Source organism: Eleutherodactylus coqui, chromosome 2, assembly GCF_035609145.1.
Source record: "Eleutherodactylus coqui strain aEleCoq1 chromosome 2, aEleCoq1.hap1, whole genome shotgun sequence".
NCBI lineage: Eukaryota > Metazoa > Chordata > Amphibia > Anura > Eleutherodactylidae > Eleutherodactylus > Eleutherodactylus coqui.
The window spans coordinates 11,385,785-11,399,596 of NC_089838.1; the positions used below are offsets into that span (position 1 = coordinate 11,385,785).

The window sequence follows — 13,812 nt, forward strand, 5'->3', positions numbered from 1 at the left end:
CCAGTGATGCCCCTCCATACAGTACACATGCCCTCTCTTAAGCGACACTGAAAAAGTGCACCTGATGATGCCCCCTATATAGTAGACATGCCCTCTTGACCGTATACAGACAAAATCTACCTGGTGAAGTCCACATGACAGTATGATGCCCTTACACATTACAGATTCCCCCTTAGTGCCTCCACCACATATAATGCCCTCCACCCAATAGAGATGCTCTCCTAGTGCCCTCACACAAAATGCCCCAATGAGAGTATGATACCCCCACACCATAGAGATGCCCTCTTGTGTCCCCACACAAAGGGCCCCTAAGGATGCCCCCTGTGCAGTATACATGCCCTCTTAGTGCCCCTATGCAGATGAAAAGCTGCTGGTGATGCCGTAATATAGTAAACAGTAGACCTCACCTCTTAATGCCTCCACACAGACAAAATACCCCTGATGATGCCCTTCCATACAGTTGTCAGGCCCTCTAAGTGCCCCCACACAGATCAAACTCTTCCCAGTGAAGCCCACATGATAATATGATGCTCTCACACATGAGGTTTGTCGTCTTAGTGACCCCACACAAAGTACCACTAGTGATGCCTCCCATTCAGTACAAATGTCCTCTTAGTACTCCTATGCACACAAAATTCTCCTAGTGATGCCCTCATACATAGACAATACACATGTCCTCCTAGTGTGACCCTGCTAATGCCTTCCATACAGTAGACATGTCCTGCTAGTGCCCCACACAGGAAAATTACCCCTTCCACCATACCCCTTCTAAGTGGGTGGTGCCACCGTATGCTGGGCCAACCATCTCCACAAGATCTGTAACACTACCAAAGAAGGGAGACGTTGGCCGGGGTATTAGACATAGTGATAGGGCAACTCCTTCAATCCCTGCTCCATTCTTGTAACAGTGCCCCCTATTCTGTATGATACCATTTTATAAGATGTGCCCTCAGACACCTGGCATGACCCTGTTCACTGGGTGAAGCTGTCAGATACGAGAAAAAGTCCAAACTGGGAGTCTGGCAGAACAAACCAAAGTCAGCGACCTGAAGTGAACCATCCTGTGCTACACAACAACACAACTGATGAGGTGGGACGTGAAGGTGGGATGTACTGTAGTCAGGGGGTCCATACAAACTGGGGTTAATGACGTGCCAGCGGGACTTTTCCATGGCACTGAGTGGGGAGACCCCTGGCAAGGAGCATACAATGACCCCATTTAGCTGCTTCTCCACCCAGTAACACACTGACCGGCTTCTTTCTGGATGTGTTAGTGGCAGAGCTCCCTGCCAGCTCCCTGCAAATGTATTTATAACACACTGGCACCAGTCAGAGCTCTCTGGGTGAGGGATGGAAACCTGACGTGTGCCCGCTGAATCACACGCTCTTTTTTTAGGACTCCAGTGATAATTTTAGGACAGATATTAATAAGTTCCTACAGAGTAATGAATCTGCAACTTTTCACAGGTTTCTGTAAGACAACTTTTTAGAATATGGCAGGTACAGACACAGCGGCTATAGATAATGCAGTCCCCACATAATAGTCAGATACCTGCTCTGCACAGTAATTGTGTTATGACTCGCAGTGAACAAGACACGAAGCACACGCTGAGGAGCTGGCGGGGGTAGGTATGGCACTTCTCACGGAGGCTCTACCAATTCCTCCCCAGAGAGACACGTACAGCCTGAGCCAAGGCACCGCTAGGCCTCTTCCAGGCAACGCTGGGACAGCGGTTACCTGTATAGATGTGTAGTGGACTGAAGAAGTTGTCACTTGTGATGCCACCATTCCTTCACACCATTGGTTGTCCAGAGGGAAAATAATAGAGTCCCCACATGGTTATAATGAATACCTTAATCACTGGGAAAGGGCAGTGACTGGAACTTTACTTCTTTAAAGATAAGTTTTACACACAAGTGCAGGAATAACAGTTGAGCAAGATCAGGGAGAAGACAGGATGACACCTACAGTCCACGTTATCTGTATGACTCCGCTCCTGGACACACACACTCCGGGACACAGGATGACACCTACAGTCCACGTTATCTGTATGACTCCGCTCCTGGACACACACACTCCAGGACACAGGATGACACCAGGCCTACAGTCCTAGTTATCTGTATGACTCCGCTCCTGGACACACACACTCCGGGACACAGGATGACACCTACAGTCCACGTTATCTGTATGACTCCACTCCTGGACTCACACACACACTCCGGGACACAGAATGACATTAGGCCTACAGTCCTAGTTATCTGTATGACTCCGTTCCTGGACACACACACACTCCGGGACACAGGATGACAACAAGCCTACAGTCCTAGTTATCTGTATGACTCCGCTCCTGGACACACACACTCCGGGACACAGAATGATATTAGGCCTACAGTCCTAGTTATCTGTATGACTCCGCTCCTGGACACACACACTCCAGTACACAGGATGACACCAGGCCTACAGTCCTAGTTATCTGTAGGACTCCGCTCCTGGACACACAAACTCCGGGACACAGGATGACACCGGGTCTACAGTCCTAGTTATTTGTATGACTCCACTCCTGGACTCACACACACACTCCGGGACACAGAATGACATTAGGCCTACAGTCCTAGTTATCTGTATGACTCCGCTCCTGGACACACACACTCCGGGACACAGGAAGACACCGGCCCTACAGGCTGAGTTATCTGTATGACTCCGCTCCTGGACAGACACACCGGAGATGGGAAGAACACTCTGCTGACACTCACTTGTAGAATGAACACTGCACGGCGGGCTTCTTACTTCCACTCACTCAAGGTAGGGGTCCTGGGATGGGGACATCAGGATACCTCTCCTTGGCTTCCATAAACATAAGGTTGTGCATCTAGGACCTGTGGTTCTATGGGTTTCCTTGTGCACACCTTCACAGGTAGGGGTTAATTGAGCTGGCTGGTCATGGTATTCTCCACCAGCCAATCCCCCCTGGTTTGCATCAGATAAGGACCAGCTAACGCTGGTGAGAGTTTGCTGGTCATTTTAGTGCTTTACTGTTGTACCCTGTGTTTATCCCACTCAGAGCTGGTGTGTACATACTTGTCTATAGTGTCCCTCTCTTCTTCCCTGAGAACGGTCTGGACACCTGCTGTCCCTCCCCTCCTTGCATTCTGGTGTGCGTGCGTTGTGTAGTGTGTGTTAGGGTGATCACACAGTTGTAGGTGGCCTGCAGGTTTCTCCCTATCCCTGGGCAGCTGTGGCCACCAGACGTCTGATATACTATGTGTGTGTCAGATGGGTGATGCCTGACACTGTTCCCTATGTCAACACGGTGGCTGACTCTCTATTCCCCTGGAGTGAGGACTCTTGGAATGGCTATGGTTTGCCATCTGCATGCATGTGACCTTTGGTGGGGTTCCTGTTATATGTTGTATGCACAAGCACATGTGTTGGTGTGAACAGTGATGTGTGTGATATGTCTGTGCAGGTGGCCTGACATGTGCTCTATGTGCAGTCCTGTTCTCTGTGGTTTGCATTATCCTGTATGTTGGTGTGAACAGTGACATGTGTTTTGTGCACTTCTCCAGGCTCCTAATCAGGGATAGCCAGGTCCCAGATGAAGACAGTGGGGCCGACCTTATCAGGACGAGTACCCTGCCTTTAGGTATATGATTAGTAAGGGACAGGGTTCCTTCCATAACAGCCTGGAGAGGTGTAGTTTGTAGTGCTAATACTATATGTGTATTTGTGGGTTTTAAATGGACACGCTTCCGTTCTCAGATTTGGCACTTTGGTGCGCCGAGCGGACATAACCCCACCTCTATAGCTCCACAAATTAATAGTACCTGCCTTGTAACCTCGCAAATTAAAAGTCCCCTTGTGTCTCCTCACAAACTAATAGTATCCCCTCTGCGTCTCCACATATATAGTGCACAATCTCAACCCCTCAAAATTACATTGCCCCTCTTTGTCCCCTCGTGTGCCTCCCCAACAGTCAGCAGCAGCAGAACTTATCAACCTTTTATTCATGCTACTGCTGAATCCGCAGTGCATAGTCTGACTTGGCCCCTTTTCTGCTGCGCACAGTACGGACAGCGGGCAGAGACGGACTGAGCACTGCAGGCCTAATGCTAGTTAGGAGAGCCTAATGAGTTAATCGCTGATTCAGGGGCTGGGGCGATCCAGCCCTGGGTCCCCCTTTTCCATGGGTTCGGTAGCACTATTGGGGCCACAACTATTCGAGACTACCTTGTATTAGCCAAAACAGAGCATCTCTGCAACAAGTGGCTCCTGCTCTGGAGGACCCTGTACAACCACATATTATATAATCACCATGTAATACCGCATTCCTCCAGTAGTAGCCAGTGAAAAAAGCGAATATTTTCTGGTTCGCACACTATTAGTGACAACTTATCATTTCATGCTATTATGTGAAAGGTATTATGTCTGGATGCAAACAAGGATGTTCCAATTCACTGACAGCAAGCAGAGATCTTGGTAGACCCTTTAATTCTACAAGGATTAAACTTTATGTGTACAAATAGTGGAATACTCCTTTAAAGGAGAAGAAATGAACGCACGGACATACACAACGGTGAGCACACAACTACATGTGAGGAGATGCTTTTATCTGTCTCTGTAGAACAGGGAGTTATGGTAGACCTTGCCCGGAGGAACGCCCCGCACGTTCTCAGGACCTCCGCATACTCTACACGCCATTACTACAGCTGTATATACACACAAGCCTTATATGTCCAATGAAAACACATTATGCCAAAACACGCCTGCATCGGCCCCAAGACATTCCAAGGCGCTCGCCAGGACGCTTTTATATGGAGTCAGATTGTACTATAGTCATCCAGTGCCATACACATGCTTCTTGTTCGCTCCTTGGACTCTCGGCATTAAGACGGCTGCAAAACTTTCCACAATAATTAAAATACAAGACGAAAACAAAAGACTTCAGGGCTGATATAACCTGGGCATCTTATATACAGTATATAATAATATGTGTACAGCTGGTGTAAGTTATACATCTCCTGTATGCAGTGATATGGAGCATGCTGGTATAACCTGGGTATCTCTTGTATATAATTATATATGTACAGCTGGTATAAGTTATATATCTCCCTGCATATAGTGATATGGAGCATGCTGGTATAACCTGGGTATCTCCTGTATATAATTATATATGTACAATTGGTATAAATTATATATCTCCCTGCATATAGTGATATGGGGCATGCTGGTATCTCCTGTATATAATTATATATGTACAGATGGTATAAGCTATACATCCTGTATATAGTGATATGGAGCATGCTGGTATAACCTGGGTATCTCCTGTATATAGTGATATGGAGCATGCTGGTATAACCTGGGTATCTCCTGTATATAATTATATATGTACAGCTGGTATAAGTTATATATCTCCTGTATATAGTGATATGGAGCATGCTGGTATAACCTGGGTATCTCCTGTATATAATTATATATGTACAGCTGGTATAAGTTATACATCTCCTGTATATAGTGATATGGAGCATGCTGGTATAACCTGGGTATCTCTTGTATATAATTATATATGTGCAGCTGGTAATAGTTATATATCTCCTATATATAGTGATATGGAGCATGCTGGTATAACCTGGGTATCTCCTGTATATAATTATATATGTACAGCTGGTAATAGTTATACATCTCCTGTATATAGTGATATGGACCATGCTGGTGTAACCTGGGTATCTCCTGCATATAATTTATATATGCACAGCTGGTATACGTTATACATCTCCTGTATATAGTGATATGGACCATGCTGGTGTAACCTGGGTATCTCCTGCATATAATTTATATATGCACAGCTGGTATACGTTATACATCTCCTGTATATAGTGATATGGAGCATGCTGGTATAACCTTGGTATCTCCTGTATATAATCATATATGTACAGCTGGTATAAGGCATAAATCCTGTATGTAGTGATATGCAGCATGCTGGTATAACCTGGGTATCTCCTGTATATATTTATATATGTACAGCTGGCATGAGCTATACATCCTGTATATAGTGATATGGAGCATGCTGGTATAACCTTGGTATCTCCTGTATACAATTATATATGTACAGCTGGTATAAGCTATACATCCTGTATATAGTGATATGGAGCATGCTGGTATAACCTGGGTATCTCCTGTATATAATTATATATGCACAGCTGGTATACGTTATACATCTGCTGTATATAGTGATATGGAGCATGCCTGTATAACCTGGGTATCTCCTGTATATAATTATATATGCACAGCTGGTATAAGCTATACATCCTGTATATAGTGATATGGAGCATTCTGGTATAACCTGGGTATCTACTGTATATAATTATATATGTACAGCTGGTATAAGTTATACATCTCCTATATATAGTAATATGGAGCATGCTGGTATAACCTGGGGATCTCCTGTATATAATTATATATGCACAGCTGGTATAAGCTATACATCCTGTATATAGTGATATGGAGCATGCTGGTATAACCCGGGTATCTCCTGTATATAATTATATATGCACAGCTGGTATAAGCTATACATCCTGTATATAGTGATATGGAGCATGCTGGTATAACCTGGGTATCTCCTGTATGTAGTTTATATGTACAGCTGGTATAAGTTATGCATCCTGTATATAGTGATATGGAGCATGCTGGTATAACCTGGGTATCTGCTGTATATAATTATATATGTACAGCTGGTATAAGATATACATCTCCTGTATATAGTGATATGGAGCATGCTGGTATAACCTGGGTATCTCCTGTATGTAGTTATATATGTACAGCTGGTATAAGCTATACATCCTGTATATAGTGATATGGAGCATGCTGGTATAACCTGGGTATCTCCTGTATGTAGTTATATATGTACAGCTGGTATAAGTTATACATCCTGTATATAGTGATATGGAGCATGCTGGTATAACCTGGGTATCTCCTGTATGTAGTTTATATGTACAGCTGGTATAAGTTATACATCCTGTATATAGTGATATGGTGTATGCTGGTATAACCTGGGTATCTCCTGTATGTAGTTATATATGTACAGCTGGTATAAGCTATACATCCTGTATATAGTGATATGGTGTATGCTGGTATATGCATTGTATATAATTATATATGTACAATTATTATTCACAGTACAACCTGTTCTCTTGTATCCGTAGCTGTGATTTTTCCATCCGCCCATCGTGTGCGTCGTTCCACTCCGGAGCTCCTGGACCCCGTTCTTCAGATGTCGCTGCCGGAGGTGGAGCTGCTGTATGAGGTCAGTGGAAAATCTATAGATTCTTTCCAAGATGGGCCGATGACAGGAATCGTCTTATTATTAGTGCTGATGGAATGGTGCGGGATTATTGCGCTGTGGACGCCCTTCCCGGAGAGTAGACGCTGCCATTCACTTCAGCTCCTCGATGTATAGTATACAGGTGGTGAGGCAAAGACGTCCCTATATATTAGCACTCTCATGACGGTTGTCATCCACCTTTCCCACAACCCTAAATGATAACATCCATCTGATTGCGCAGTGATGTGGGAATAAGGTGCGTAAATGCCAACTAGGTGTCTGAAAACGCTGGGCGCTGTACGCTGGCGGCGGCCATATTGGCTGTTATTGGACCCAAGAAGAATATAAAAGATTAGTAGAATTTTTTGTCAAACTCCTGCATCTAGAGGTTGAGGAATCATGAATGTAGGGGGAGATTTATTAAGACCGGGGCTTAAAGGGGTTGTCCCGCGGCAGCAAGTGGGTCTATACACTTCTGTATGGCCATATTAATGCACTTTGTAATGTACATTGTGCATTAATTATGAGCCATACAGAAGTTATCAGAAGTTTTTCACTTACCTGCTCCGTTGCTAGCGTCCTCGTTTCCATGGAGCCGACTAATTTTCGCCGTCTAATGGCCAAATTAGCCGCGCTTGCGCAGTCTGGGTCTTCTTCTTTTCTGAATGGGGCTCCGTGTAGCTCCGTGTAGCTCCGCCCCGTCACGTGCCGATTCCAGCCAATCAGGAGGCTGGAATCGGCAATCGACCGCACAGAAGCCCTGCGGTCCACCGAGTGAGAAGATGCCGGCGGCCATCTTCATCAGGTAAGTAAGAAGTCACCGGAGCGCGGGGATTCAGGTAAGCACTCTCCGGTGTTCTTTTTTAACCCCTGCATCGGGGTTGTCTCGCGCCGAACGGGGGGGGGTGTTGAAAAAAAAAAAAAAAAAAACAGTTTCGGCGCGGGACAACCCCTTTAATATTATCACCACTAGTGCCTCTCGGCTGATCTGTGCGCCTACACAGAAATGTGCGCCAACTTTGAAATGGCGTAAATTTCTTGCATAAGTTACACCAGCTTCTGGAAAAAGTTCTACATGAATGTGTTGTAGTGGGGTGAGCATGTCCCTTCTGGTAGCCACGCCCCCTCTTTCAGGAAAGTAGTGCAGAGTAGCATGCCGCTCAAAACGTCGCACAAGGGTGTCTAATGCCAAATGATGAAACTGTTTTACGCCATAAATCACCCCATGTTTATATGACTGCACGAGAGCCGGAGGGAGATCCTGCCGGGACTGCGTATTTATATGACTTTCTAACTTGTGTATCTTTCAGTAATGTGTGAGCAGTGCGAGATAAACATGACGTAAGAAGGAGGTAAAGAGAAGGAAAAACGGGGGCTAGATAGATAGATAGATATGAGATGGGTAGATAGATATGAGGTAGATAGATAGATATGAGATAGATGGATATGACAGAAATAGATAGATATGAGAGAGATAGTTGGATAGATATTAGATGCATAGATAGATAGATAGATAGATAGATAGATAGATAGATAGATAGATAGATAGATAGATAGATAGATAGATAGATAGATAGATAGATAGATAGATAGATAGATAGATAGATAGATAGATAGATATGAGATGGATGGATAGATATGAGAAAGATAGATAGATACATAGATATGAGATAGATAGGAGATAGATAGATAGATATGAGATAGATAGACAGATAGTTAGATAGAAGATAGATAGATATGAGATGGGTAGATAGATAGATATGAGATGGGTAGATAGATATGAGATGGGTAGATAGATAGATAGATGGATATGAGATGGGTAGATAGATATGAGATAGATAGATAGATAGATAGATATGCGATGGGTAGATAGATAGATATGAGAGATATGGATATGACAGAAATAGATAGATATGAGAGAGATAGTTGGATAGATATTAGATGCATAGATAGATATGAGATGGATAGATAGATATGAGCTGGATAGATAGATATGACAGAGATAGATATGGGATGGATAGATAGATAGATAGATATGCGATGGGTAGATAGATATGAGGTAGATAGATAGATATGAGATAGATGGATATGACAGAAATAGATAGATATGAGAGAGATAGTTGGATAGATATTAGATGCATAGATAGATATGAGATAGATAGATATGAGATGGATGGATAGATAGATATGAGATGGATAAATAGATATGAGATAGATACATAGATATGAGATAGATAGGAGATAGATAGATAGATATGAGATAGTTAGACAGATAAATAGATAGAAGATAGATAGATATGAGATGGGTAGATAGATGGATAGATAGATATGCGATGGGTAGATAGATAGATATGAGAGATATGGATATTACAGAAATAGATAGATATGAGAGAGATAGTTGGATAGATATTAGATGCATAGATAGATATGAGATTGATAGATATGAGATGGATAGATAGATATGAGATAGATAGATAGATAGATCGATATTAGATAGATATGAGATGGATAGATATAAGATGGATGGATAGATGGATGGATAGATAGATATATGATGGATGGATAGATAGATATAAGACAGATAGATATAAGATGGATAGATAGATATTCCCAGACTTTTACATCATATTTCTCTTCTTCTTGTAGTTTCTATCCACTGGAGTCCACATCGACCAGGGTGGCCATCTGACGCTCCGTGACCCTGAGCTGTCTTCTCTGAGGAAGGCCTCCACATTTGACGTTGTGTGCAATGATGTGATTCCAAAGTCTATATCAGAAATCCTAAGGTTGGGAGATAAATTATCTCACGTCCCTGGTCCCTTAAGGAGAGAGGACTTTGAGAGGACGGTGCTGACCATGGCCTATGGGGCCTTGAAGACATCGCAGTCAGATGATAGCAACCAGCAGAAGTTCTGGATGCAGAGCCTTACCAAACTCTTCATCGCCTTGAGGAGAGACTTGATGTTCTCATATAATGAAGGGGGTCACCACTGAGCCTGGTGGTCTTCACCAACCCCCACCTATCCCTGCATGTAGTCCTACACCTACCAGTATATTGGAGAATATAATTTATTGTACATAACGATGCGGAAGGAATCTACAGACTACTGGGTAGAAGTTTCCAAAATGATGTTATCCTCATGGTTTTTAAGGGGTCTGTCACATAAGACCCCCCCTTAAAATTAACCTAGTAGGTAAAATTGTATCCACCAAAAGCCCTCCAATTAGCACTACTGTGGGGCTCCCATTAGAGATCAATATTTGCCAGTGCATGGTAATAAATCATACCAAGGGAGATCACATAATCCACAAGGGGACTTCTTTAAACAGGAAGTGTCCTAGGAGTCCTGGATCATGTCACATCATTGAATGGCTGTGATTGGTTAACGCAGCGCCGGCTTTCATTGGCTGACGCCATGCTGAGTTAGCCAATCAGAGCATTAGCTTTCTGGAGGTGGGGCATTCAAGCCCCGCATCCAGAAAGCAATGCTCTGTCGGCGTGGAGGAGGGAGCGACAGCCTGCAGCAGCACCACAGGTCATTGCAGAACCCCGCAGGAGGTGAGAATTGATTTTTTTTTCGATAGGTGGTTAGTCCGGCGTATAAGACGACAGGAAGTTAGTTTCCACATTGAAATGCATTGGAACGCAATAATGGCATTTCAATGGGGAGAAGTTGGGGGACATCTTATACGCTCAGTCATCTTATAAGCCGGAAAATACGATATGTATACAGTGACTCCACCAGCAGAATAGTGAGTGCAGCTCTGGAGGATAATACAGGATGTAACTCAGGGTCATACAGGATAAGTAATGTATGTACACAGTGACTCCACCAGCAGAATAGTGAGTGCAGCTCTGGAGTATAATACAGGATGTTACTCAGGATCAGTACAGGATAAGTAATGTATGTACACAGTGACTCCACCAGCAGAATAGTGAGTGCAGCTCTGGAGGATAATACAGGATGTAACTCAGGGTCATACAGGATAAGTAATGTATGTACACAGTGACTCCACCAGCAGAATAGTGAGTGCAGCTCTGGAGTATAATACAGGATGTAACTCAGGATCAGTACAGGATAAGTAATGTATGTACACAGTGACTCCACCAGCAGAATAGTGAGTGCAGCTCTGGAGCATAATACAGGATGTAACTCAGGATCAGTACAGGATAAGTAATGTATGTACAATGTGAATCCACTAGCAGAATAGTAAGTGCAGCTCTGGAGGATAATACAGGATGTAACTCCGGATCAGTAAAGGATAAGTAATGTATGCACATGCAGCGTCCCATAAGAAGATCCCGGACACCTGACATATGTGAGGAGCTGGGAGGGTAAAGTGATGGCTTGTCACAGTGGCAACTACCAGACTTCTTTCCAAGAGGGATAACATGCAGCCAAGGCCAGAGTATATCTGCAGGCCACCAAAGACACCCCTAGGATATGAAATGCCAATAAACAGGAGGATGGGGTTGTAGTTGTCACGGACGACGCCACCATTCCTACATACCTGAATAATACTTGGCCGAGAATAATTACAGACACAGGCAGTCTTAGAGTACCACGGGTCCCCAGAAACGGTTAGGGCCCGGCATAAACTTTACTTTAGCAAACTGGAAAAACAATTATTACAAGGCAGTTTCATTAAAGTCTTTACAGTGCAGGTAAGACAAGAGATTCGAGTTCAGGGAGGAAACTCAGGATGACACCGGTCCTGCAGTCTACGTTATCTGCCAAGATTGGCTCCTGGAAGGGTGACACTCCGGAGGAGGAAAGGGGTAGGGTCACTCCACAGACACTCTGTCACCAATTATTACCTTAAAGTATTCTCACCCAGCCTTGGCAACGCATGGGTGAGACTATTAAAGGGAGTACTTCTACGCGGTGATCCTGGCTCTTGCCCGCCACGTAGGAAAAACTTGAAGATTGATTAGTACCTCTGCACTAGCCTGGTCTAGAGAATTATTCACAACTGCTCACTCTCTTATTGGGGCTCACTCCACTCACATCCAGAATTCAATCATCACGGGATATCTCTCCTCCGCTTCCATCTTCACCACAAGGAAGCTGAAGGTGCTTCCATGTGGCTCTGTGTTTAGTGGCAGACCAGATGGACCAAGACCCTTTTCCTACTCACAAGCACTCCTATTTATACCCTCTCTCATACCACATGACATGACAAACTTGATACATTTTCATGCAGTCAGTGATTTTATTAGAGTTAACCTCTCAAGCGCCGCAGCTGTTCCACACACACACTGGAAATAACAAGACAAGTTTTGCACAGTGCATCCACATAAGACAAACATGTATGACATTTATGGGGGGGGACCAGGAGGATGTACTGGGTCACTACACATACAGTGACTTTACCAGCAGAATAGTGAGTGCAGCTCTGGAGTATAATCACATACATATTTACATATGCAGCATTATGGTCAGTATTATGGTTCTGTAAATTGTGGATACAATTTTGGAAACATTGTAAGGCGGGGCTACAGACAGACCAGTCTATATCACGTAGTTAAGATGTAACTTGTGTACCATTTTAGTCAATGAGGAGATTTGTGTAAATTTATCAAATCATGTGAGCACTGACATGATAAAGCATAAAATAAATGATTCTTCACTCCCTGTATCCCTGTAGTCAGACTGTTGCTGTGCGGAGGCATTCTCTGGGGTCCCGGATACATTTTGAGTTATTTAATCTTCTATATATATAAAAATGAATGTGTGTCTGTGTGTGTTTGTCCTTTATGCGCTACTACACCATTCATCCGATCGCCATGAGACTTTGGGAAGTTGTTGAGTACACTCCTGGGAAGATTACTGGCATAGTACATCTATCCTACAATAGGTGGCGCGCGTGCGAGCATCGTCGACAGTTACGCCCCCCCCCCCCCCGCGCGTAGATCGTTCGATTTCCATCACTGCCACTAATTCTCTCACTTTCCGATGGCGTAGAAACATGACATTTGGCAGGAGCATTGATTATGTCATAAATAGGAAAAGCTAATGGGTCCCAACTCGATTATTCAATTCTAAGCGCAAAAGAATTAGTGTCCAAATTTTATGTACGGAATCTAATTCTCTCACTTCCCAATGTCATAGAAACGTGAAATTTGGCACAAGCATTGACTATGTCATAAATAGGAAAAGTTAATGGGTCCCAACTCGATTATTCAATTCTAAGCGCTAAAGAATTAGCGTCCAAATTTAATGTACAGAATCTAATTCTCTCACTTCCCGATGTCATCTACATATATATATGAATGTCTGTCTGTCTGTCTGTCTGTGTGTGTTTGTCCTTTATGCATTACTACACCATTCATCCAATCGCCATGAGACTTTGGGAAGTTGCTGAGTACACTCCTGGGAAGATTATAGGCATAGTACAACTATCCTATGATAGGTGGCGCGCGTGCGAGCATCGTCGACAGTTATGCCCCCCCAGACAAAGATCGTTTGATTTCCATCTCAAGCACGAAAGC

At 43.8% G+C, this 13,812-nt stretch overlaps 1 protein-coding gene across 1 annotated transcript in view; it reads left to right on the forward strand.

Annotated features, from left to right (window-relative positions):
- FAM180A (family with sequence similarity 180 member A) overlaps nt 1-12,959 on the forward strand; it is a 30,028-nt gene extending 17,069 nt beyond the window's left edge. The window contains exons 2-3 of the mRNA XM_066590345.1: nt 7,201-7,301; nt 9,966-12,959. Of these exons, the coding sequence (XP_066446442.1) occupies nt 7,201-7,301; nt 9,966-10,313 (449 nt within the window). The 3' untranslated portion in view covers nt 10,314-12,959. The remainder of the gene's footprint in view (nt 1-7,200; nt 7,302-9,965) is intronic.
- Nucleotides 12,960-13,812: the final 853 nt, after the last annotated feature.